Raw genomic sequence first — 26,786 nt, forward strand, 5'->3', positions numbered from 1 at the left:
AGCCTGTGCCGATACCTCACCACCCTCATCACAAAACCCTTCCTCCTTGTATCTAATCTGAATCTTTCAATTTAAAACCATTCAATTTAAAACCATTGCCCCTTGTCCTACAGCTACAAGCCCTATTAAAAAGCCTCCCTGGAGCCCTCTCTTCTCAAGACTAAAACCTCCAACTCTCTCACCTAGGAGAGGTGCTCCAGCCCTCTGATCATCTTCATGGCCTCCTCTGGACTCACTCCAACAGGTCCATGTCGTTCCTGTGCTGGGGACCCCAGAGCTGAAGGCAGCACTGCAGGTGGGGTCTCACCAGGGTGGAGCAGAGAGGCAGAATCCCCTCCCTTGACCTGCTGGGTCACGCTGCTTTTTGGATAGCCCAGGACACACTTGACTTTCTGGGCTGTGAGCTCATGTTGCCAGCTCATGTCCAGCCTCTCCTCCACCAGCACCCCCAAGTCCTTCTCTGCAGGGCTGCTCTCCAGCTGTTCATCCCCCATCCTGGATTGGTACTGGGGTTGCCCTGCCCCAGGTGCAGCACCTTGTACTTGGCCTTGTTGAACCTCGTGGGATTCCCATGGGCCACTGCTCAAGCTTGTCCAGCTCCCTCTGGATGTCACTCTGTCCCTCAGTGTAGGAACCCAGAGTGCCAAGAATATTTCTCTGCCTGTTTTTAAGGGTTCTTACCCCCCTGAACAACACTGTTTTAGCCTCCAACCTTGGAAAAAATTACCAACGATCAGACAAGAACTAGAAAATACGGTGGTGTGAATTAGGTGATAGACTACTATGTAAGATTGTCACAGGGTGAAAAATTCAGAGGTTTTGGGCTTCTCTTTGTAGTAAATAGATAAGAGTAAAAAATATCAAAATGGAGGATTGTTGTTGTTCTCTAAACCTTCTTCTCCTTCTTCTACTACTCCATGTTCTGCAGTAGAAGTAGTTTGGAATGACTGGATAGAGAATTCCACAGTTCCTGCCCGTGTTACTGAATAATTGGTAGGAAAGTGAAAATAATATACATTTTTAGTAGCTATTGGTTAAAATATCTTTAAAAGGCTGCGTAAATCTTGATAGAGAGCCTTCACTCCTGCTTTTCTGTGCTCTATGCTGTACCTGGGTCACGCTAGTGGTTCTGTTCCTCTGATAAGACTTAATAAACAACAATCTAGAAGCATTGAAACTCAAGGAAAAGTCTCGGTTTATCTTTGAAACTCCTTGCAAGGACTTTTAGGAAGTTCTCTCCCATCAGGAGAGACTCGATTTATGGCACGGTTCAGTGTCACCTCAGGCATTTCAACTGCACAACTCAGCTTGGTATCATCCAAAAACTTGTTGAGGGTGCTCTCGATCTGCTGTGTCCTTGATGAAGATGTTAAACAATCCTGGTCCCAGGACAAGCCCCTGAGCTTGATCCCTCTGCTGGGGGCAGAGCCAGAGCAGGGCTGGCCAGCACAGCTGACACTGAGACACAGGGATGTGGGTGCTGCATCAGTGATCCACCAGCTGTATCCAGAGGGCAGCAGGAGCAGCCTGGCTGCTCCAACAAGGACCTCCAGCCTCAGCCTGCCAGCTCACACGTTACATGGCAAGAAGGAATTGCCATTTTTGGGTAATGTTGGCCACACCAAGCAGTGTTCTTCAGGAGACTACTAAAAGTGAAGCAATATTGCTGTTTGGGGAGACATCCATGGTAGTTTGGCTGTGTTCAAGTGACAGACACCCCCCAGCCCCTTGTCCCTCGCTGCCCATGATCCATCCATGTGTTATTTCTCTCTGGCTGACAGCTATTGGATCGGACAAGAGCCTGTTAAGCATCTCGCAGTGACAGCCTCCCCTTGTTCCCTTGTGCAAGGAAAGTGGCTGAAATACTGCTTGGATTTCTGGCCAGTGGTCCATCCCTCAGGAGGGGCATCTGTCTGCATTGTGGGTTGGATCGTGCAGCTGTGCTAAGAGTGGCTGCCAGGGGATGCAGGTTCTGCCTTACCAAGGATAAATTAAGTCAAATAAATCCTAATTAAATTCATTAGCTCAACAAATTGGACAATTTGTCTCCCCAAACACATGTTTGTATTATACTGTTCATCACCTGCAATGCTAAAATCCCAATAAAAACAAAATCTCTTTCATTCCTGGCCATGGCAGCGCTCAGAAATGACAGCTGTGTGAGGGAGCACAAGGCTGCCCAAGCTGGGCATGTGTGGGCTGTAGCAGGGTGGCAAGGGCTGAGGGAGAGGCTTGCTGGCTGCCCACACCAAGCCAAGGCCTGCTGCTGAATGGGGCCAAACCCCTAAAATCCAAAATCCAGCTGCTGGACGCTCTGGGAGAAAACTTCCTGACAAGGAGCTGAGAGAGCAACTAAGGGCACAGAGCTGCTGATGGCTGATGGTGGGAGTGGGGAGAAGAAGGGACAGGGAGGTGAATTGCCTGTGTAGCTCCAGCATGGCACAATGGAGGGCAAAGCTCTGGCATATGGCTCTGCAGGGAAATGCAGAGGGAGATGGATCTAACTGACAACATTCGGACGGCGTGTGCATTTCTAAAAATGTCTGCTGTTCAGCAGGAGGCTCTAATGGGCCTCAGGGAAGATGGATGTGCTCCTCTTCTAGGTAAAAGCATGGGCCAAGGCTGCATTTCACATTTAAAATTCTGGCACAGTCTGCCTGCAGCCTGGGAAGCCTGGGCTAACTTAATTCATCCCAGTGGGGCTTTCTCCAGCAAGGATGTGCTAATGATCAGCAGTCGCTGCTCCCTGTGATCCGCCCAGCTCCTGACAGCTCAGCCTGCAGCCCTGTGGAGACCAGAACTGGGAGCAGACTGTTTTCTCAATACACTCTAAATTCACTCCTTCTGAAGGGTGCCCGAGCGGCTGGGCTGAGTGCACTGGGCCTGCAGGAAACTGCTCCACTCCACTGGTCACAGAGGTTTTCATTGCACCCAGGAGGACAGACAGGCCATCCAGAGAGGGGCTGGCACAAATCCATTGCTCCACTGCTGTCCTACCCACACTGTGACTCACACTCACTCTTGCCCCTGCAGAGCTACATTGGTTTCGTCAGATGTCAAGAACAGGGCAAGACCTACAATCCCTTTTTTTGGTAGAGGTTTGGACCATGGCCCTGAAGCAAAATCTCAGGAAAAAAATTCTGGCTATTGTCACAGTAGCTGGAGTGTGGGAAAACACCACTTGCACATGCTGAGACATCCCCTGAGGGGCCAGGAACTGTGGGTGCTGCCGGCCTCCTTCCAAGCCCCTGGGTATGGGATGCTCTCCACTTCTCTGACTCCCCACAGCCACGTGCCCCATGTGTCCCTGTAGCCCATGTCGGGGTGACACAGCCACGGAAGGACCACTCTGATGACAGTCAAACCAGTTAAGTTGCAAACACGCTCTGCTGACAGCAAAATGTGATGAAATACATTTCCACAGGGCACCCAGGGCAGAGCGCAGCGACAGCTGTCAGTCAGAGGCACAGGGGGAGAAGGGAGAGCAAACTGCTCATACTTACACCAAAATCACCTGCCCAGCCTTTCCTGGATTCACTGAGGCTGCTGCAGATGCTTTCCTGATCCCTCTTGTGAGTGCGTCCTCCCACATGTGCCAAATCCACGTTCGGGTGCATTCCTCAAAGGCAGCAAGTGCTTTCCCAAGGACCCTGCGAGCTCTCTGCACTCCTCCCACCTCCCCAAGCCAGGCCCATCTTGAGAAGGGAGCTTTAACGCTGCCAGCTAAACTGTGGACTTGTCACAGCTCTCTGGAGCTGCAGTGTCACTTGGGAGGTCTGGGAATGACCTTCCAGAGGCGGCTGGGTTGGTATTTTGCCCATCTCCAGTCACTGAACCTGTATTTTATATTTCCCTATACAAAATATATTGGATGTGAACACCTGCATGGAACAGCAGCATGTAGCTCATGGTTGGCTCTTGTTTGAAATCACTCTTGAGAATCATTGCTCTTTTTGGAAGTTGACTCACACCTGCAATCCATCCTCAAGGAACAGCATTGGTGCCTGTTGGGATGGAAGCTCCTGCTGTGTCCAGATCAGCCTTCTGCTCCCTGAAAAGCCGGGACAGCAAAGTTGCCTTCCTGATTTAGGAAATCAGCAGAGCAGCCACACTCACAGGGCTGCCTGTGAGGCTCAGAGCCCCAGGACAGAGGCAGCAGTGTCCAGAGGCAGCAGGAATGCACTCCCCTGAGTTCACACACTCACTCATGTCGGTCTCTAGAGCGGGATGCCAGCCAGGGAATGTGTGCTGCATCCCTGCAGCAGTGCACAGGCTGTTCTGTGAGGGCCCAGCGCTCGGCTGGCAGCTTTTTGTCTTCTCAAACAAGGCCTTGGGGAGCTGCCACAACAACACTTGCGGTGAGGGTTTAGGGCCTGAGCTGATACCACAAGTCATTTTGGCTGATCCAAAATGAGGACCTCTCTCCCTTGCTTTCTGGTTAAAGAGGGAGTCTGCTGCTTCTCAGGGTGAATGGGAGCAGAGGGGAGACGTCAGAGAAACCCTTCACCTTCCTAATGCTGCAGAGCCCTGAGCGGAGGGAGGGGAGGGAGGCTGGGGAAGGGGCTGGCACAGAAAGCAGAGGCTGAAACGTACCTGCCTTGATAATCTGAGGTGGGGGTGGCTGGCTGGGGGCCCTGGACAGGATCATCTTCTTGGAGTCCACCAGGAGACGGCAGTAGCCTGCGATGAGGCAGGCGAAGTTGGTGGCTTCAGGCCACTCCATCAGCAACACCAGCGGCTGGAAGGCAAGAGAGGTAAAGCTCGTGAGGGCTGCTAGCTCAGCTGATGGGGACCAGAGCTCCACGGGGGCTGCACTGGGCCCTGCACTGGTGGAACTGGTGAGCTGCTGGCACTCCCAGCACGCCCACATGAAAAACCAGCCAGGTGCACAGCCTTGCACAGGAGAGTGCCTGGCTGCACCTGTGATTGCTGCTTGCTGACTGCCCCAAGGATGAGGGAAGAGCTGCAGCCCTGCCAGGCACAGGCTGCACATGGCAGGGCCCCACACAACATCCTTCTGATCCTTTGTCTGCACGTCAGGGCTCTGAGCCCACCTGCAAGCACCTGTTCAACCATCAGGGCCTCGGGAGGACCGCAGGGAGTTTGGGGAGTCTCCAGCTGCCAGAACCCTTCTTTCATTGCAGGCACCGTGTCTCCCTCCCGTAAAGGAGAACATCTGCTTCCAGCAAGATGCCAAAGGGACCAAACCCCATCGCAGGTTCCCCCAGCTACCACTCTGAGACTGTGGATCTTATTTAAACCTAACCCTTTGGAAAATTAAATTTGTGCTTAGGAGCAGATGGTGCCTTCCCTTTTAGGAGAGCATTTATTTGCATGCTAAAAAAGATCTTTGCTTTAAAGAGAGATAAAACTCAGACATGGTCTGTGTGACACATATAACCTCACAGCACAATCTAGCACCAGACAGTGCAACTCTCAGTTCCCACATTGTCCCAAGGAGAAGGTTAGCTAGCTCAGGGAAGCTGTTGGGGTGGGATTCACTCTTACCCACCCAGTGAGGTCCTGTGCACTGCTGGGCCCAGGCTGGGCAGAGCAGCACAGCTCAGCTGAGAGGTCCATGCTTGGTCTGAGCCCCCAGCACTGCTCAAGACAGACCCATGAGATGGAAAAAGAATTGACAGTGCCTTCAATAGTTATGGCAAAGGCAGCTTCTCCTCACCTACCCCTTGCACAAAGCACCTCTACCTAAAGGACCTTTGTACCTCGCTACAGGGTGTATCTGAGCCAACTGGGGGATGCTGAGCTGCTGCTGTCTCGGGCTGCCTGTCCTGCCACGCTCAGCCTCTTGCACACTGAGAGCCCTCCAGGACTCAGGAGAACTCATTTACCACATTCAGGGAACACCAAGGCTGTTTAAAAAAACCACTTAAGCCTACACAGTGTGGAAAGCATTAAAGCTATTTTGGTTTTCTTGTTTTATAACCACAAGAGGTTCCTGGTACCCACTGGCCAGTTTTGTGCTCTGCTTAATATTTGCTGTTGTAAGCCACCAAGCCAATTCTGGCATAGGAAGGCCCAGCTTAGGCTAGAGTGTCATGCTCTGGACCATACAAGACACTTGGGTGTGAAGCCATCAGCCCTGGGCAGAGCTGCACGCGATCCCCAAGCCTTACCAGCCCCTGGCAGGGGCAGATTTCTCCCAGGGCCAGGGTAAAGAAGTTCCCTCTTTGGCTGCTGTTCAGTAAGATAAAGGAAAAGAAATAAGTTGATGTGGAAGAGAAATAGCCTGACAAGTGAACGTCCTCTGCTGAGAGGCTCTGCCCCTGCCCACTTGACAAGGCTCCTTCTGCATCTTGGAAAATAAACCTGAGATGACACAGATCAAAGGGGAAGTGTCAAGCCAGAAAGAGAGAGGAGTGAAGAGATTCTCAACACAGCTTGAAGGAGGCAGGCATGCAGTGGGGAGGGGGGTGACATCTCTTAGCCCAGCTCCAGTCTTGACATAAGTGATGAAAGGAAACCATGTGTTCTGTGTATGAAGCGTCCTTAAAACAAGGGCCTTCTACACAGGGCTAAGCCCTCCTGGGTTTTTCAAGCCATCTGTTGAATGAGGACATTTTTGTGCATTTTCCCTGCTCTGTTCTGCAGGGTTTGCAGTGTCAGCAGCAAACCCCAAAGAGAGGTAATGGCTGATAAACACCCACTGCTGGGAGATCAAACCAAGAGGCCAAGGTGGGCTGAGAATCCCCTTCCAGAAGGGAAACTAGGGGACAGTTTCCACCATGTGTGAATCCCACCAAGGCAGAGTGGCACAGGGTTGTGAACCTTCACTGCCTCCCTGTCAGTGCTCACCGTGCAGTCCTCAGGGCAGCCCCAGTGGCCCAGATGGGGACCAGCATCTCCGAGACCCATTTCTATCTTTGCTCAGCTACCTCTGCCTCAGGATGCTCCCATCCATCCAGAGATGGGACTGGAGGTTCTTGCTGGCAAGAGGCAGCCCCTGGATCAGTCCTGAAGGGTGACAGGACTGAGATACAAGAACCCTGACTGATGTTTCTCGACTACAAATGAAACACCAGGGTGCTGTGAGCTCCCCACCAGGTCTCTGAGCCTCCAGAATGGCTTCCAGCAATAGATGCATGGCAGGCTGGGGTTAACTGTGGCATTTTGCTCTGAAAAAGAGGAATCTTAAAGCTGATTAATATTACAGCTTAGAGAAGATTACCCTGATATACTGACAGGGAAGCTGTGTGAGAGTTCTTCAATTGTCAAGCGTTCAAATATTGTTATTAGGGATTAAATCACTTCAGGTGCAGCTTGGAGCCATCCACTTGCGCTGTCAGCAGCACTCTGGGGGTCTCCCCATGGCCTGGGAGCCCACAGTGCCATGGGGCTCCGTCCTGCTCATAGATTATGAGCTGTGATTGTGAGCAAAGCTGCTGCACTCAGGCTGTGCATCTCCCTTGCCCTTGGGGGCTTCTCTGCTGTGCACTAACAGAGGTCTGGCACAGGATCTGAGCCTTTCCCACAGGGGGTTACAAGATTGAGTCTCCCTCTTCCACTCCACTGGGTAGTTTTACTGAGATTGCAACAGCTCAGCTGCCTTTGAGATGTCCACCCTGCTGCCACATTCCCCTGAAAGTGGCCAGCTGATCTGAAAGTGATTTATGGGGTCAAGAGGCAAAGAGACAACATGATTGCAGCAGCCCTGTTCTGTTGGGAAATCGTTCCACAAAGAGAAGGTATCAGGGGTGGCAGCTAACGGAGGTGTTATTTTTAGGCACTGGCAACCTTGGTCACCCTGTTCCATGTGGGCAAGGCAAATGAGATGGTGTGGAGACAGCCAGGCATGGGCGAGCTGAGCAAATAATGACTTCGTGAAGAAGTGCATGAAACATTTCCAACTCATGGTGCTGAGGGATGGCAAATTCAGGGCGGCTTTGCAGGGAGCTGCTCTAAATAAGAACAACTCATGACTGCAGCCTGAGCTTTGGGCTTCCTTGCAACACCCATGGCTTCTGGCAAATGGGATTCACCTCCTTTTCCCTGGAAACATCCTGCAAGTGGCAATGAGGGCTCGTGCCTGTGGTCAGGAGTGGCCTGCTGCCCACAGGGCTGGGGCTCATTGCGACATCCCTGTGTCTCCCTGCAGTTTTTCCAACTCGCTGCTCAATCTCAACCCAACCTGACAAAAAGAGCATGAATCTTCCCAAGTTTTCTAAACCCAGTGGTGCAGTAGGGCAGAGACTCCCGTGGGCAGCCAGAAGGCAGGGAGGGATGCAGCAGGGGCAAAAGCAGTGCTGTTCCTCCAAGCCCTGCTGCCTGCCCTGGCAGCTCTGTGGCCACAAGGTGCAGAACCCTCTTTCCCAGCTGCTAATCAGGAGATGATGTTGATCACTGGTGGGGAACAAGTTATCAACCTGGATAACCCCTGGCTGTCCTCCCACCACATGCCTCTGGCCTGTCTTATGCCCACCAGGCCATCCTCTTCCTCATTCTCACGGGCACATTCTTGCTGTTACAGCACCTCGGTGGCCTCCAGGGCTCTGCTTCCTTGGGAGGGCAAAGCAGAAATGCCTGTCTGTGTTCTGTCAGGGCAGCAGCACCATTCCCAGGGGGATGACCAGGTAAAGGTTCATCTCTGACCTGTAATGTGCCAACATGTAAAGAAGCAAATTTTAACAAGGATGCTCTTTCTACATCTAAATGTGTAATATTAGCCTGAAATTATTGGTGGTTTGATCTTTCACTCATAACGGTTTCCTAGATTTTCTAAGCCTCAAGAGGAAAGGCCACCTTTTCATTCGAAGTTTCCTGCTTGGCAACCAGTCTCTCTGGAAAGTAAAACAAAATACATTTACACCGGATAGAAGAAATGACTTTTGCATTTGCTTATTAATGATAAAGTGATTTTTCTATTATGCCCTGCCTTTAAATCAGACCTCAGTGTCCTTCTGGAGGGTATCTTCTTGTTCAGACAAAGGTCTGGAGGAAATTTGCTGGCCAGGGTTATGCTAGATGATTTTAACAGTCCTCATATTGAAATTAATTTATGACCCAATCTATTCATACTATAACCTCTAAGCTTATATGCATTTCCTTTTAATCTCCCCCCTTTATCATGTACTTTGGGTCTTACCCTGCTTCCTTTAATGCGGTGCAGCAAAAAGATGGGAGATGAATTTACGTAATTTATGTTCCTTGGTTTACTTGAGGTGCACTGCCAAGTTTTTATTTAATAATACAGGCACCCGGGCCTAACGAGGCAGCAGTCAATTTTTCACTTCTACATTGACCTTTCCTTCTCTCCCCTTAAGCATTATTAACTCAGGTCTATCAATACCAGGCTGCTTGTGACTAGCACCACTGTTTCCCACTAGTTGATCAATAAGGGCCTTGCCTTGGTTAGACCTGTAGGTCTCTCCTTCCTTAGAGGGCTGCTTTTTTTGGTTGGGTTTGGGGTTTCTTCTCCTCTTTTTCCTTTTTAAAATATTTTAACTTTTTTTTTTTTTTTTTTTAATGAACAAATAAAATTCGGCTCTGCAGGCTTGGAAACTCATCCTCTGCACATGTTGTCTGCCTCTCAGGTTCTGGCTGGCTGCTGTCCTGGGTGCCTGCAGGCAGCGCTTTGGGTGGCACTGGAGAGGGGAAGTGCTTTGCTTTGCATCCCAGTGCTTTGCTTTGCATCCCATTCCCTCGCTTTACATCCCATTCCCTCGCTTTACATCCCACTGCAAGCAGGGATCTGCCTCTGTCCCTCCCACCCAGGTACTGAGCCAAAGGAATTCTCCATCCCTCCCTCTCTCCCATGAGATGACAGCATTTCAGAATGGCTTAATGCAAATAAAGGTTAATTTGGTGTAAGGAAACCAGAGCCTGTGGGCCCATCGTCACTCCAAAGACTCGCTCTTCCTGTAGGCGAAATCTCAGGGGCTTCAGTCAGTGCTTGCAGGAGCAGGAGGAATGTCAGCCTCGCCTGCCCTTGTGACTTTGATGGGGCTCCCCATTGTTTTCAGACCAGAATTTGGCAAATCCGCATGGGGCCCTGGCCTCAGCACCATGGCACATCCCTGCCACGATCAGCTCAGGGGAGCACAGCCAGGCTTGGGGCTGGCTCCAGCAGGCAAGACTCAGAGGGGTCACCATCCCATCACCCGTGAGAGGAAGGGGCTCCTTGGCTCCTTCCTTGGGGAGAGGAGAGGGCTGAGCCTCAGCTGTGCATGGTGTGCATTTTTTCCTTGGCAGGCTGGCAGCACGCCGGGGGCCCTGGGACACCAACATCAGCGCCCAGATTCCAGGCACAGCAGCAGCCAGGGACCTTTCTGAATTAATTTTCCCTTTGCTTTCCTCTGTCAAGTCTTGATCTCGGCTTAAGCGCCGGCTGGCTGCAGGCACTGCTGGGAGACCAAAGACCAATTAGCCCGATGCCTTTGACTGAATTGCGGCTGGCAAGCAGCCAGCGCCGTGGGCTCCTGCCCGGCAGAGGGACAGGGCACAGCCTGGGACAGCTCCCCTGTCCAGGCTCAGGTGATGCGGCTGTCCCGCAAGCGTTCTTCTTTCATTCGCATTCAGAGTGCTTCGGCAGCCTTTTCTTCCAATGTCAAGGCTGTTAATAACAAAAAGCCCAGCGGTGTGCAGCTGTGTAAATCAGAAAGGAGAAATGCTCCATTGGAAAAGGCATTTCGGGAAGAACAAACCCTTGGCTCCTGGGGGAGCTGCGGAGCCGCAGAGCCAGGGGAGCCTGGAGCTGAGCAGCTCCCCCCACACCTCCTGCACTGGGGAACCCGGGGGAGCAGTCACCTCCCTGTGCCACATCGGGGCTGCCAGGCTTGTCCAGGTGCCAGGCAGGAGATGCTGACATTGTCCTTCCTGGGATACTGGGAGGTAGAAGAGGACTTTGCAGTGCTGCGCTGGGGAGGAAGGGAGATGCACGCCTGAAGCTCGATTCTCTGAATGCTCAGAAGCATTGGCCACTCTCAAATGCTGGTGCCAGCAGGAGGGGGAAGCCCCTGGGAGATGCAGGGCCCCCAAACCTGGTGAGCTGCACTTAAAGCATAAAGATCACAGGAAACACCTTGTGCCACCTCCCTGCCCCCAGCAAATCTATGAGCTCCAGAATCAGTGCCCCAACATGAGGAGGAAGAACGGAGAAGCAACAGCCCCGGAAGAAAGGAGACTTTGTCAGGTCAGAATGACCACCTGCACCACTGCAGTGCAGCTGGGGACGTGTGGTCCTGCCCCCAGCCGTGGGCTGGGAACTTTCTCAGCATTCCCAAGCAAAACCGCCTCACTCCCTCCATGACTGTTGAGACAAAACCTGCTCCTGTCCTCCCAGCAGCTCTCACAGACCTTGCAGGGAACAAAAATCCTTGGAACCAGCAGCAAAAGCCTGGAGGTTTTTGTTCTTCTGTCCCGAGGTTGTGCAGCTCCTCTATGAGGGGTTCTGTCAGCATTTGCCCTGCTCTTGCCACACTCAGAGTGGCAAAAAGCTAAAGAAGGCAAAGCAGAGCTATGAGCCCTGGGTTTGCATCCCAAATGGGCTGTTTTAAACAGAAATTGAAGCCCAGGATGGAAAAGCTCCAAAACAAACCAGTTAAATACCTAGTGAATAATTCATAAGACAAACAGTATTTATTTTCCGCCTGAAATAAATGCAAATGGTTTACGATCTCCTCAAGCCTGTTTGTTACCTGAAGATCTCCCCCAGCTCCTTCCTGGCAGGTGAGTCTGGGTTGTGGCTGCAGGTCAGCAGAAGATAAGGATGTCTGGACTGTGCTGGCTGCTTTGGTCAGGGTGTTCAGACCTCCCAGCCAAGGGCTGCTCCATGACCTGACCCCTTTTTTAACCCATCACTTTAACTAAACTTGGAAATTCAAGATGGTCTTTCTGCACAAACCCCTAAACCATCACTGACCATCTGTGTTTCCACAGTAACTCAGCGTGTACCTCCTACAGATTCAGGCTGGGAGCTGCCCCAGCACCAGCATCCCATGACAGCAGCAGTGCCAGGCACCAGGGTGAAATAGCCCGGGGGAACATCCCCTCCTACACTGCAGCCCATGGAGCTCTGACAGGCTCCCAAGGGTGATTTGGATTTGACAGGTCCCCAGAGCAGTCAGGACACCACTTTGAGCCCTCTAATGGTTTGCAGCTCACAGCAGAAACAGATTGATTTGCAATCTAGGGCTTTAGCCAGTGAAACGTTCAGTGCAATAGAATAATTGCAGAGAGCAGATTAGCACTGTGAGGTAATGATCTCTTTGACTGCTTTTCTTAGCCTGCCTCATCCATCGCTGTCCTGCGTAGGATTAGCATATGCCTCATTTTGGAGCAGACATTCTGGCTTTAAAACCCAGCCCTCTGGATAATGGCTAAATGAAGACAGGTAACAACAGCCTCTGCCCTGGCACGGTGCTGTTGAGCCTGCTGAGATCCACAAATGGGGTGCTTGCTCCACTCCAGGCAGGCAAAGGGGCTTGTGGTGGCCAGAGGCAGCTGCCTGGAATTTCTCGTGGAGATAAAGCCATCGTGCATGCAGATGTGCTCGCAGGAAGTATGTGAGCTGGCTTACTCCAGTGAGCTGGCTCTTCTCCAGCATTTGGGGGGCTGGATAGCAGGGTCACAGGAGAAAGTCTACCCCTGCAGCAGGAAAGGGCTGCTGGTGCTACGGAGTGGATTTGTGCTGCAGAGAATGGCTGTGGGGAGCAGCACTGCAGGATCTGTGGACAAGCTGCGTGGGAATTGCCACCTAATTTAGAGCAGATGGATGCCAGCATCACCTAAGCCTCCAGAGCATCTGTCCCTCCTGTGGCTGGGGGGAACAGTGCCCTCTTCCACGCCAGGGAGAGGACAGCAGCACCCCAAGAGCTCAGTGCCATGAAGCTAGGTGACAGTGGGGACAGCCATGCTCAGAGCACTCACAGTGAGCCACGAGCAGTAACAAGGTCATGACCAGCCTATTATTAATGCATTAATATGGTGATTTTATACATACAAATCCAAGGGGCGTGGGCAGCAGGAGGAACCAGCAGGGTTACTCATGGTGCAGGCAATATCCCTTGGTTATTCCTGCTCTGTAAGGAGTAAATCGCTGGATTCCTGCACAGCCCAGGCAGCTGGAGGGGCAAGGAGCGCTTCCACCTGCCCAGGCTGCAGAAGGGGAAGGTGAGGGCTTTGGAGGGTTGGGACAGGCACAGCAGAACACCAAGGCTTTAACTGACCTCGGTGGGATGCAGAAAAGGGAATGTTAAAAATGTTACAGTTGACCAAATACCCACTGAATGATGAATGCAAAAAAAGGGCTTCATCGATGAGGCTGTTGGAGGGGAGAGCTGAAGCAGAGGGGATGAGGATTAGCACGGCTCTGGCAGAGGCTACTGGGGTGTTACTGCAGGTTAGCAGAGCTACAGGACCAGGCACAGCAGCAGCAGGAAAACAGACTTGGAGCAGTTAATGAGCCTGGTGGGAGAACGTGCTAAAATCCACCGGGACAGGAGGCAGCAGGAGAATCCTAAACAAATCCACCATGGCTACATCTGTGAGACTACGACTGAAACAGAGCAAGGAAAGGATTGCAGGGAGGGCTGAGGCTTAGAGACCTTACAGGAGATGAGAAAACACAGAGACAGCTGGCAAAGCAGCTCAGCTCCATCAGTCTCACGGGAAAAAGGGATGAATGCAGGGGCAGGAAAGCTGACCCACAGCCAAAGGCTCAGAGAGCTTGTGCAGATACACCCGTGTGGCTCCACTGTGCCAGACAGTCTGCCAAGTACTGCTCCTGACTAATTTACCCAAACTCAATCCTAACTCTGTCCTGTTGAATTCAAAGTGGGAGGAGAGGAGGCTTGGCATTTTATCTGTGAGATCTCTGCCTCCCAGCTGTCCTTCCCCATGGGGCAGGGGAGAGCTGGGTGCAGGGACGAAGTGACATCGAGGATGCCCTGGAGCAAGCACACAGCTACCTGCCTTTGAGTCTGCCAGGGACATGTCCCAGCTTGTTAAAAACTTGAGCAAAGGCCAGTGCAAGATGTCCTTAGGATCCTGTGGCTGCTGGGCCAGGCACCAAAGAAGTAAATAAAGATCTTACTGTACTGCTGACAGTTTTCCTGGAGGGTTTGGGACCCATGAGGGGTGAGGAGGAGTGGCAGGGCCTGACCATGGGATTGACTATCAGAACCAGCACTACACCACACAACAACCAGCAGGGGATGTGGGATGATAACACACAGGGCTCAGGAGGGTGTGTATGCCAAGGAGTGCCTCCAAAGCGTCCTGCTACCTGCCTCGCCTGTGTCACCCCCATCTGCCCTGAGGACCCTGCTTGAATGATTAGATAGGTGTTTGGGTCATGGCCAGAATGCCACCACGCCTGCCCTGTGGCCCTCAGCAGCAATCCTGCCTGTGTGGAACAAGGAGTCAGACCAGCAGGGGAGATGCTGCAGCACCGGCGTGAGAGGGGCTTCGGAGTCTCTAGGAATCCCCAAGCAGATTCTCCAACACACACCCATGACGTGAATCCCCTCAAAGACTGGCCCCAAACCCCCAACCTCATCTCCACCCCTCTCTCCGGTGTCTGCCTCCACGGCACCCATGCCTACCTTGGCATCCAGGATGCTCGTCTCCACCCGGGCCACCCCCTGGTTCTCCCTGAACAGCTGGATCTTGCTGACCTTGCTGAACTCTGACAGCACCGTGGTGAGGTTGGTCTTCAGGTCGATGACGTGGCTGATGCCGTGCCGGGGTCCCACCAGCAGGGTGGTGGCTGGCTGCTTCTCGTCCTGGTGGCACAGGCACATGGAGAGAGAGAAGACAAGGGTGAACAAACACACCCCGGGGCTGCACAGGCTGCACCCGGCTCTCTCCACGGAGCCCAGCCTCAACGCTGGCAGCTTGGTCAGGTCCAGGATGGCTTTTGCAGAGCAGTAGGTAAGGCTGGTGCCATCAACCTGCCTCCCTGGGCCCCTGTGCAGAGCTGGGAGTGGTGTGCAGGATGCCAAGGCTATTTAAAAGGAAAGCTCTGAACTGACTGTTCACATGAAATATTCAGGCTCACTGGTGTCACTACACTAACGAAAGAGCATGTTACAAACCTGTCTGATCTCACATTGCCTCCGAGAGAAGGAAGCAAAGGAGGGAGTGAATGTATTTCAGGAAAGAAGGACCAAAGCCTTGACTGGAAATTGGGATGTTTCTTGCTCTGGTCTAAAAGGATGCTTCAAGCCAGGAGTGGAGGAGAAGAGGAGCTGAGCAGACCATCACAGAAGATAATAAGGGAATACTTTTACCACTTCAGCACAGTTCAGCTCACAGGCTGGGTCACAGGCATTGCTTTGGTGTCAGAGATTAAAAAAAATGCTGTTACTCAGTGTCAGGAGCAGGCTCTGACTGCTCTGCCATGGCACCAACCAGGCACCACGAGGTTGTGCCTGCACTGATCTCCTGCAGGCAGCCCTTAGAGCTGTGAGGTGAGGGGGCAGAGCAGACCGAAGGCTGCCAGAGATGGAACCCAGTAGGCAAAGCACGGGAAGCCAGGGAAGTGCTGAGACCATAAGCAGGGGTAAAGGGAAGGATGGCAGAGAGGTGACACCTACATGGGAACCCCTGGATGGGAGGTGGAGTGAGAGGGATGAAGGGGTGAGCCAGGCAGTGGGGAGCCTTTGTGGGTCCTGTTTGGGCTGGTGGCTTTCTTCCTGCTGTGCAGAAAGTGAGGTGGCTTGGGTGAGCAGTGGAGATGAAGGGTCAGTGTGGCAGTGATCAGGCTGGACCACCTGTGACAGAGGCAGCAAGCCCAGCCAGGGCTCTGTGGGCAAGCAGGGAACACGGTGGCATTTGCCAGGAGTGGCCCTCCTTTGGGACAGATGGCAGGATGTCCCAGGGCACGGTGGAGTTACAAACACATGCCTGAAACTACTCCAACTTCTCTGAGCAGGTCATCTTGTTGCTCACCAGGCTGGCAAGAACAGAGCAGATCCTGACCCTGCAGAGCTGAAAATCCGACCTACTGACAGCAGAGGCTCCAAAGGCTTTTCTGGGTGGGCTTGGAGCTCATCAGGGCAGAGCAAGAGACTGAGGGAAGTCATTTCTGTGGGAGCCACATGCCCCCTGGCTCCCCCCCAGCACACACTCAGGAGCAGGCACCTCCCAGCCCAGCCTGAATTACCGTACCAGTCCCACTGTGTTGAAGAGAACCCCAGCAAAGGTCGGCAGCTCGTTCAGGATCCTCAGGTACTGCAGCTTTGCCTGGGCTGTGGAGACCTGACAAAACACATCACAGGGGTGATCACCGTGAGCACAGGGGGAAGAGCTGCAAGAGGCTGGGGTGGACGTGGGGGCTCTCAAGTAGGGGTGCACAGCAAGCTCTCAGACAGCTCCGGGCGTGGGCTGTGCTGGCAGCGAGTCTGAGTTGTGAGTGAGGGGGATCTCCACTCCCCTGCCATCCTGGGCAGCTGCTGGGAGGTAACTCAGAGCAGAGGCACAGCCAGGAAGGAGCCCCAGTGCTTGATGTATAATTCCTCTGAGATGTACAACCCTCCCTCACTCCCTGTGAAGGCTGCAGGGACCAAGGCAGTGGCTCAGCAGCCGCCTCCAGAGCTTTCCGAGCCCAGAAGCAGAGATAACAATGAACTGATGTGTGCCACTTCAGCCGAGCTTCAGCTGATCTCAGCCCTGATCCTCGCTGCACTCCCTGCAATCCAGATCAGTTCTTGAAAGCAGATTCGGGAGAGAGAGTGTCTACTTGGCTCCCTGGGATTGATCTCCCATCCCAGGGGATTTAATGACAAGAGTTCTCGAGCAGCTGGGGGCAACAGGCTGGTGTGGAGGGCAGGCTGCTGAACAGGGGCTGCGTGGGCTGGGCTCACCTTGGTGCCGCCAGGCTGGTGCTGGTGGGCTTTGAGCTGCTGCGAGAGGGATTTCCGGAGGCTCTTCTCTTTGATGAGCTGCAGGAGCGAGGGCGGCAGGAAGGGCTCCAGGCCCCACTCCTTCCTGTGGGGAGGGAAGCCTGCATGAGCTGCCAGGTCGGAGACACTGCTAGCGGGCAGAGAGGGACAGAAAACTGTCCCAGAGCATCCTCCTGCCGTCAGAGGGAGCTGGAGCCACACCAGCACTTCCTTGGTGCCACAGCCGGAGCAGCAGCAGCCCCCAGCCAAGGGTCCCCAAGGGGATGGGACCCCGGGCTGGTGTCACAGCTCCCCAGCATCAGGGTGGGGAACAGCAGTGCCAGGCTCTGCAGCAGATCCCAGCTCCCACTCACCCTCACAGGAAGCTTAGGGGATCCAGGGCAAATTCCCAAACCTCTTTTGTGGTCCTCCCGGGGTGACCCCTCCCTCTTCCTCCCTGTGCCGACTGGGCAAGGCAAACCCACACACGTGGGCTGGGTATGGGTTCAGGTCCCCCAGGAGCCGCGGGAGGGCTGAGCCAGGGCTGCACAGCTTGGTGACAGGCTGAGCTTACACAGCCACAGAGCCTTCTCCTTGCCTTGGATGCAGGCGGAAAAATCAGCCGGGGTTCCCATGGAAATGATCCTGGGCTCACAGCAAATGTCCCCAGCCCTGGCTGCTGCATGCAGGTGGGTGTCAGTGTGAGGGGGTCTTACAGAACCCCAGGGGCTGCGTGGCACTGCTGCCAAGCCCCTGAGCCACTGCCCAGCCCAGGGCATCTCATGCTCCGCACCCCAAAATGCTGCTGGGAGCACCCCAGGGGCGCAGGGGCACAAGGAAGGGACACAAGGGAGGGCTGTGCTGAAGCCTGGGGACAGGGAGGAGGACTCACTCCACATTCTTGAGGGAGACCTTCTGGCTGGGGCGGGTGGCTGAGACAGTGATGTAGATGTGGAGGGCAGCCAGCCCCAGCAGCATCTCTGGCTTGGGGTCTGTGCCGAAGCGCTCTCTGATCACATCGTTGCGGCTCTGCGGGAGGGAGAAGAGGCGTCCTCAGACAGCCACAGGGACAGGGCACTGCCACCTGAGGGGTGCCTCCACAGGACCCAGCCTTGGCAGACATGTGGGCCACGAGCACCACCAGCTCCCAGCCCCCTACCTGGATGTACAGGTACTCGAAAGCTGCAGGATCCTGGCGCAGCAGCTCCACTGGGTCCTTGGGGAAGAAGCTCACACGGAAGAGGCATCTCATGCCGTGGTAGTGTGTTCTTTGCACAACCTGTGGCAGGAGCAGAGGGGAGCAGTGAGCCCAGGAACCATTGGCTGCAGGGCTGGACACCCCCTGTCCTCTCTTCTGGGGTGATATTTGATTTCTCTCCTCCACGCATCACCTTTCATCCCGGTAACATCCCAGCCTTCCTTGGTGTGAAGCTTTGCCTGGTGCTGTAGGATTTATGCCACTCAGCCTAATGTTTGCTCCATGATCCCCATTTTATCCCTGGTTCTGTGCAGCACCACCTTCCTGGATCTCCCAGCCAAGGATGCTCATGAGTGCTGTCTGCAGCTGCCCAGGCTGGAGCACAGAGCAGCTCCATGGTGCTGTCAGTGTGCAATGGGTAGAACCCTGATTGTTTCCCTCTTTGGCCACCCTTTTCACCCCTGAGCCTGCAGGACCATGCCAGAGGCAAGGAGAGGCTGTGCCACCCCACAGCACAACCCCAGCCAAGCCCCACACTGGGGGAAGAGGAGGCTCTCTGTGCCCAGCCCCTCACCACAGCCATCCCAACACCCTCCCACACCCCACAGCTCACGTGGGCCAGCGGCTGCTTGTCCTGGAGCAGCAGGAAGCGGTGGCTCTGCTCCGGGCTGGAATACTCCAGGACCAGGGCAAAGTGCTCGATGTGTCTCAGGGACAGGCGGTCCTGCAATGTCACCATCACGTCCTGCAAACACCACGGACAGGCTTGGGTGCGAGGCACTGGCTGCTTCCTGAGGGAGAGCTGGGACCTCACTGAGAGCCCACCTCTCCCTGGCAACCAGGGCAGTGCTGGGATGAGGCCCAGCAGTGCTGAGAGGAGCCACGGGATGGTACCCAGTGACCTTGCAGTGGGAGGTGACCAGCAGCCAGGCCCCCAGCGCCTCGGGTAACACCGTGGCGGTGCCGAGGGGGGCTGCAGGGAGCTGGCCCTCACAGGGGGACTCACAGGAGCATCCACCCTGGCTGGAGGGCAGGCTCAGAGCAAGGAGAGAAGTCAGGAGAAGGGAGAGAGCCAGCAAACCCTGATCCCTGCCAGCTGCAAAGCGTGCTGCCTGGGGAGGCAGACGGGCCATCCATCATGCCAGAGCGGCTCGCAGCCAGCCCAGGGCTGCTGTGGTGTTCGTGCACGGGAAGCAGGAGAGGAAAAATGGATTGGGCAGGTGGGAGGAGAGGAGTGCCACGGTGCCTTGGGGGGAGTGCAGGGGCTCACCTTCACAGTGGTTCGGCCATCGAACGTGAAGGATTTGATCTGCCCGTTCTCCAGGAAAACCTTCAGCACGTTGGGAATGAGGAGGAGAGCTTCTTTCTTCAACATGTCCTGGCATGTGGGGCCAGCAAAGGGGGAGGTGAGGAGGGTGGGGGGCACGGAGAGATGGAGGGAAGGTGGGCAGAGAGAATGAGTGTCAGTGATGGAGCACTCGTGGCATCCTCTGCTGCTCTGGGCTTTTGTGCTAAGAGGCATATTTCCCCTGAAAACCCAGCATTCTGTTGAGCCATCAAGAAGCACAGAGCTCAGGCAATCCAAAGCTGCCTGACAGATTCACCTCCTCAGCTCCCAGCAGCTGCAGCAGGAACAGAGCATCCTGCTCTGTCCAGCACATCCCAGTGCCCATGCCTGGCAGCCTGTCCCGCTCCCCAGCTGGTGTCCCAGAGGGGAGGTATGGCTGGGGTGGCTCAGAGCTGATCCCCCTTTCCTGACCCTTACCCCGAACCTATCCCCCCTCAACCCTGCACATCCCCTCAGCAGGAAGTTGGGGAGAAGGCTGATTTTATTTAGTGAGAAGCATTTCAATCAGATAATTACCTAATTGATTTTGCTTAAAAATAGAACGTGCTAGAAGTGCTTTACAGGGTTTTTTTCTCAATTTTGTTTTGTTGTTAATAAAACCTTTCTGCAATTAAGAGATAAAAGCACTGGGCTGGAACTCTTCAGCTTCCACAGCCATGCAGCTGTGCCCTGGTCACCCTGCCCCACATACAGGCACTCCAAAGCCTTTGGCATCGGGCTGGAAGCCACAGACCTTCCTTAGGGCAGGCACTGGCATTGCCTGGATGCCTCCCCTGGGTGCCCAGGGGGACTCAGTTGAGACCAGGTTTTTAAGGCCAGTTTTTGGGGCTCCATCAGAGGGACAGGGGAGGATCACAGAAAGTCCCCCCAGCAGTGACCCAACACATTGACTGTGCCCAAGGGCATCTGCCCTGTGGGGCTCCCCAGGCCAGACAGCTGCTCTCACCTGCAGAGCCCAAAGCAGGGAAGAGGAGCCCTGTGGGCCCCAACCACCTCACACCCCATGGCCCTGGGGACACATCAGGGGAGTGAAGCATGGGGGAAGGCAGGGCAGGACTTACTGGGTCTGTCTCGCCGACTGTCACCTGCTCTGAAAATCGGACTTTGGCCGGGTTGGACCTTAGCTTCGCCTTCTTGGCTGCGCTGATGAAAGCAGATTTGGGAGACTGGAAAGAGAGCACTGGGTAAATCACCTGCCTGCCCTCAGAGCTGTGGTGTGGGGAAAGCCAGACATGGGGCCCAGAGGAAACCCCTCTGGAGCCAGCGTGATGATGGGGAGCGGGCAGCAAACCACGAAATGGGGAGGGTGGAAAGCAAATCCCCTTGGCTGTGGTTACACAGCGCTGAAGGCAGGGCCAGAATGATGAGCAGCAGCCCCTGAAGTCACACCAGCAGCATCAGTGTGACAGGGAGGCTGCAGCCCAGTGAGGACCTGTGCCTGGCACCGCTGTGCAGGCTGAGCTGCAGCAGATGTCAGCCAGGTCTTGCTTGGAGGCACTGGCACCGGTTGGATGGGAGAGATGAACCCCTTGGATGTGGGTTTGCAGCCACAGGGAGATGGCAGGACCCCGGGCATCCCTGCAGGATGTTCTGGTGGCAGTGCCTGCACACACTCCAGCACGGAGACAGTCGTGCCACAGAGCTGCGTGTGTCTGAGGGCGCCAGCACCACCTGAGCCGCCTGTCCTGGCTAGCAGCCATCCCAGGCCAGGAGGAAAAAAGCTTTTTTGGAGCGTGGCAGCGCTGGGTGGGGGCATCTCCTTCCCAGAGAGGAGAGGAGCACAGGGGAGCTCTCACACTTCTCTCCTTCCCCGACATCAAAGGACTCGGCAAAGCACAAACGGTGCCTCTGGAGTGAGAGTTCACTCTGCCCCAGAGCCACGGGCACCGAGCCCCAGTGCACCAGCAGCACCTCCAGCCCTCCTGCAGCCCGGCCCTCCCAGCTCCCCAGGGACTCCCGAGCCAGCAGCTGCCCCTCCCTGCCACGTCTAGCACGATGGGTTACTCCATCAGACACATGTGATGCCCTCAGCAAACCGCATGGCTTTGGGGGTATTTTGCCTCCCTCCCTCCTGGTGACAAGGACAGGGAGATGGCTGCACGCCCACTGACCCCGAGGGGCCGGGGCAGCTCTCAGAGCCGACAGCTTGGAAGAGCCTTGGGGTGGTGGGACAGGGGTCACAAATCAGTTGAGCTGCCTGAGTGGTCTCCTGGGGTCTCCAGGGACCCTGCCTCGGTCTCCAAAAGGCCTTTTCACCCCTGTCCTGGCCCCCCTGGAGCTGGCCATAGCCCTGCCAGTCTCACCTGGTGGGTGTGCAGGACCGTGAGGATGATGAAGTCCTTGGCCTTCCTGTGACAGAAAGGAGAGATGAAGATGGATGGGACCTTATGGTGATGGACCTCAACACGTGCAACTGGCTACTGAGAGCACATCCCACCCTTCCCAGCCCAGTGGTGGCCGGGACCTTTGTGGGCTCCTTGGGGTGCTTGACAACACGGCTGTGGATACTTTCCCACTTCTTGGCCAGCTGGGAATGGCTGTGGCACTTGCTCCAAGGCGCTTCCCCTGCTCAGGCTGAGAATTCCCCACCCCAGCAGTGACCACTGGTGACATGGGTGTGCACTGACACCCCAAGGCTTTGGTACGGGCACAGCAGCCTGGCATGAGCCCCTCCCCAGAGGCGATGAGGGACAAGTGTTGTCCTCACCTGACAAGCTCGATGACTCTCTCTCTGGGGGCTTCACTCACATCCTCATCGTTGATGGCCAAGATCTGGTCTCCTGGCAGGAGTTTATCCTCAGAGGGGCCGCCTGCCAGGAGAGAGGGTCAGGGCCAACCCAGGCATCCCGGAGCTGTGGGGTGGAGGGGAAGCAGGAGGGTCCCAAGCACCCCCAAAGCATTTGCCCACGTACGTGGCTGTAGAGGACACCCTGCAGGCCCACCAGAGGGGACAGGAGAGGACAGGAGCCCAGGGAGGGATCCCACCAGGGGGAAGTGCCACTGCATTTCCCGGCACGCTGCAGCTGTGTCCAGGAGCACCCCCACACCCTACCTGCTGCCACTGACCGCACCACCACTGGCCTCTCGCTGCCAGCCACAAAGCCGAATCCGTAGAGGGGGTGGCGCTGGACCGTCACCTGTCGGAGCGTGTCCGAAGGCAGCTGCCCACATTCCATATCATCGCCACCGCGCTCCTCCGGCATCACATGGCTGCGCTGGAATCACAGGGACAGGCTGTAATGCACCCCACCACGCAGCCCTGACCGTCATACTGAGCCCTTGGGGACCTGGAGGGCAGTCCCACTCTCCCTGCAGCGCTCCCAGCACTCCCAGTCCTCTCCTGGGACAGGCACGGCCCCGTCCTCCCGTTCAGAGTGGTGCTGCTCAGTGCCTGTCCCTGCCACAGCACCAGCAGCTCAGGCAGGGTGACATCCACGGAGATGCCACACGAGGGTAAATCACCCCATCCTCTCCCAGCACCTCGCTGTCCCATCCCCGCCCCAGCACTGCACTTCATTAGATGGGAGATCTGTGTGGGATGAATTACTGGTGGTGTGGCTCTGGCCATTCCCTGAGGGATGGCACCTCCGTGAGGGTCAGGGGAGACCCTCAGCAGCCCTGGCACAGCCAGAGAGCTCTCTCTGCTGTTCTGCAGGGCTTTAACAGCAAACTCAAGCGCTGGCTTATTCGTGCTGTGTAGCACAGCTGAACAACATCAGAGATGAGTGAAAACAAGTTTAGCCAGTCTAAAAACTGGGATTAAGGCAGGCTCAGCTGTGCTAGTACAACCAAATCTCCACCATCAGCCCAGGGACTCCTTGGAGCCGAGGCAACCAGAAAATGCGGAGATCCAGCCCAAGGCAAGGTCGTGTCAAAGCTGCCCTTGGCATCCCAGAGCAATGCCAGCCATGGCTCCAGGCTGCTGGGCAGGGCTGTGAGCCTGCTTTGGGGGAGCAATCCCAGCACCACGGGATGGCCATGGAGCACAGCACAGATGGCAGCACACACAGCCCAGCCAGAAAAGCAAAGTGGTGAACGTGCTGTTGTTTCTGTGCTGCTCATTGCTTGTTCCTGTCCAGACTATTTAGGCTCTTTAAAAGAGATCCTTCCCGGCCTTTTGACAACACATTAATTGTTCCATCTCTTATCAGTTTAGGATTTGATGCATCATCCATCTAATGCTATCTGTCTGCATTTCTGACACCCCCACCTGCTCCCAGTGCCACTTTTGTCACCTGCTGCAGAGCCAAGAGGGACAGCACGTGGGGCTGGAAGAGGACAGGAGCTCCTGGCAGCTCCACACCAGCACACACAGCTTGGGGCTTGAGGACATCACTGTGCTGAGCCTGATCCCCAGGTAACCACCCAAAATCCTCTAAAGGAGGATGCCATGTCTGCCATGGGAGCCAGGAGAGCTCTGAGCACCAGGTGAGTCTGCCCAGGGTCAGGGATACAGCGCTGGCCATGGGTGAGCTGCGTTCTGTGGTGATGGGATGTCACCACAGCCAGGTGACCCATTCCCAGAGCCCAGCTGGATGGGTGCTCGTGGCTTTCCCCTCCCTCACGCAGCAGCACATGGCTGGAGAAGAAAACAGTGAGGCCTGGGGAAGGGAACTGGTGAGGAGCAGAAGGGTCTGGGCACCTCTTTGAGCACAGGAATGCCGCACCCACCAGCACTCCCGGCAGGAGCACAGCCAGCTCCATCACCAGGAGAATGCAGCTGCAGGGAAGCACAGGCGAGACCATCTCCCCAGCGACTGTCTCTGCGCCGCCTCATTAGCTGCTCTGCTACTCCCATGAGCATTTAAAAGAACAACAGTAACAACTACAACAAAAGGAATCACACGACTCAACCAATTTTCTCAAACAAACGTTATCCAAGGCCACTGTGTGCAGCTGAAAAGGCGGCTGAATGCAGCACTGCGTCTCCACACGCCCGGCACGGCCAGGGAGAACGCGGAGACAGAGCTGGCCGCCACGAGACAGCAGTCACCGAGCTGCTGGCTTCCCAGGGGACACTCCTATTTCATCGCACCCCTGCTGCCCACAACCATTCCAGCCCCCCCCATCCACGAGCCCCCGCAGCAGATGAACGCGAGGATGCCTCAGAGATGGGGCTAAGCTCAGTGCGATGGCTCTGGGGAAACAGAGGCAGGGGTTTGCTCACCAAGTCACAGCAAAGTGGATGGCGAGTCCCAGACCAGAGCTGCCCAGTCAGGGCTGGTGCGTGCCCAGATCAGTCCTTCTGTGTGCAGTCTGGGAGTCGGGGTCACCCTCACTCCTCCCCACGGAACCCGCGGCTGAGCCACAGCCGGTGACCGCCCAGGGACCAGGGACAGCAGCCCAATTACCATCAGAATTGGTTGGCCGGGAAATCTCGGCAGCTTTAACAGACAAAAGGAAAAGAAAGCACACCTCACTTCAGCCACAACCAGCCTGCCATCCAGCGTCAAAGGGAAGAGGGGAATAAAGAGATGGATACTGACAATAAAAACTCCTTTACCGGGCTCTTAAGCTGCTCCTCTCCTGATAAGACTTGGACGCTGCAGAAGCATTACCAGGAAATTAAATAAAAGAGGACGAGTGTCCTCGTAAGCAGGACTTATCCACTGCTGGAGCAGCAGTAATATGCTCAGCAGCAGGTACAACATGCCTTCTCCACGCTGAGGCTCTGAACATCCTTCCTGCGGCAGCTCTCCCATGCCAGGCTTGGGGAATAACGTGTGCTCACCCTGGACCAGAGCGAGAGGTCAGAGAAAACCAGCAGCAGTGCGGGGTAAGGTAACTCTCTCCCTAACTCTGGTAATTGGCTGCACCCCAGGAGCCATCACTTCCCTGGAGCCTGATTCTTTTGCGTTTTTTCTTTTAATTTCTGGGCAGAGAGGTGCGCTGGGCTGCAAAGCTCTCACAGCAGGGAGCTGAGGCTATGAAACAACCCCTGGAGCTCAGCAGCTCCGTGCCATCAACAGCACCCAAACCCAGCCTCACCCTGGGGCCACAGTGCTCGGGGAACACCCACCACCCCCTTGGTGGGCACAGAGCAGCACTGACCCCATCCCACTGCAGGGAGCAGATGGCTGTTTATGTCCATGTCCCTACCCTGCCTGCTGCCCACCCTTAGCCCCAGAGCCTGCTCTGCATCCCCTCGGGGACCACCATGGCACAATGTCACCGAGGCACAAAGTCACTGGAAAACAGCTCAGCACAAAGTGAAAAGACTCATCAGGAGAAACCCCTCTGTGCCCAGCAGCAGCAGGAGCCCACCACAGACATACCCCTGTGGGAGCACCTGGCTCTTCACGGCATCTCAACTGACATGGCAAGAAGATATCCCACTACTGAGGCTTGGACACTCATCTGCTGCCCTCAGAGCTGCCACTGATCTGGTCACACTCTGCCACCCAAGGTAAGAGAGACATCAGCTCTGTCCAGTCATTGCCCATCATGATACACTGCCAAGGGATGTGCCTTCAGCTTGCTGAGCACCTTCAGACCACCCTGCCACGGAGCAGCGCTGAACACGGAGCATCATCCCCCCCAAACAAACAAAGGCAGAACAGGAGCTGCTCCATAAGCTGATGCATACATTTTTAATTTCCTACTGCAATAAATCTCTGCTCCCTCTGAGGACTGATTTTCTGCCTTTGCTCTTAATGCTGACTGGCCATCTGCCACCAAAACAAACCAGTACCACCTGCCTGGGAGGAATGATGGTCTCCATCTACCCAGGACACTCACACCATTTCCAACTGCCTTTAAACAGTGTGGCACCAGGTGAAAACACTTTCTGCAGCTGAAGATGGGCTCACAGCTCAGCTCCAGGATGGGGAGTGGGTATGGGAAGGTCTTGCCCCTTCTGCAGAGGGGCAGTTTGCAGGGGTGGGTGCCAGCTCTCCTCCCACTTCGTCTGCTGCCGTGAACAACCCAAGAACAAACAGAGCCCGTGGATTCCTGCCTCTCCTACTGCAAAACCATGCCTGGCTCCTCCATCTGCCAGGCTGCAGTTGGTGAACGGCTTGTGAGGCATGTGGGATCCTGAGCACGTGTGGCAGCGGCAGGAAACGCCGGGGAACGGGCCAAGAAGTGTTTTTATGGGGAGCATATGGCAGCTCCAGCCTCACACCCCGGTCTCCATCTCAGATGGAGCCGTGGAGCTGCCAGGGCGCGTGGGGACCAACAGCGGGGACAAAAGCAGAGCAGGCAAAGCTGGCTGGCACGGGACCCACCACGACGTGCATCTCTGCTCCATCAGCCCTGCATCTGCACCCAGCAGGCATCTGGTCACCTTGGAAGATGCTATTTGGCCCAGGTTTACGTGTCAGATGTCCCCAGCACAGGCAAACAGATGCTGTACTTCCAGAGCGCTGAGGAGCTGCTCGGTCACACGGAGCCTGACAGCCTG

The 26,786-nt window shown here is 55.2% G+C and overlaps 1 protein-coding gene across 5 annotated transcripts in view; it reads right to left on the bottom strand.

Annotated features, from left to right (window-relative positions):
• FRMPD3 (FERM and PDZ domain containing 3) overlaps positions 1-26,786 on the bottom strand; it is a 59,190-nt gene that overhangs the window by 8,029 nt on the left and 24,375 nt on the right. Inside the window, exons 1-12 of one of the 5 annotated variants that reach the window (XR_007206767.1) lie at positions 22,437-25,472; positions 22,092-22,194; positions 21,688-21,733; positions 20,446-20,550; positions 19,307-19,414; positions 18,650-18,781; positions 17,998-18,117; positions 17,731-17,867; positions 16,821-16,944; positions 16,126-16,215; positions 14,559-14,738; positions 4,594-4,738 (exon numbers count right to left, since the gene is read on the bottom strand). Coding sequence is in view for 4 of the 5 variants with exons in the window: in XM_048318764.1 (XP_048174721.1) it covers positions 4,594-4,738; positions 14,559-14,738; positions 16,126-16,215; positions 16,821-16,944; positions 17,731-17,867; positions 17,998-18,117; positions 18,650-18,781; positions 19,307-19,414; positions 20,446-20,550; positions 21,688-21,733; positions 22,092-22,194; positions 22,437-22,587 (1,441 nt within the window). In the remaining variant the exon portion in view is untranslated. Of the gene's footprint in view, positions 1-4,593; positions 4,739-14,558; positions 14,739-16,125; positions 16,216-16,820; positions 16,945-17,730; positions 17,868-17,997; positions 18,118-18,649; positions 18,782-19,306; positions 19,429-20,445; positions 20,551-21,687; positions 21,734-22,091; positions 22,195-22,436; positions 25,473-26,786 lie in introns of those variants that run through there. The other 4 variants (XM_048318764.1, XM_048318766.1, XM_048318765.1 and 1 more) reach the window with 4 other exon arrangements.

This window comes from Corvus hawaiiensis, chromosome 14, assembly GCF_020740725.1.
Source record: "Corvus hawaiiensis isolate bCorHaw1 chromosome 14, bCorHaw1.pri.cur, whole genome shotgun sequence".
Taxonomy (NCBI): Eukaryota; Metazoa; Chordata; class Aves; order Passeriformes; family Corvidae; genus Corvus; species Corvus hawaiiensis.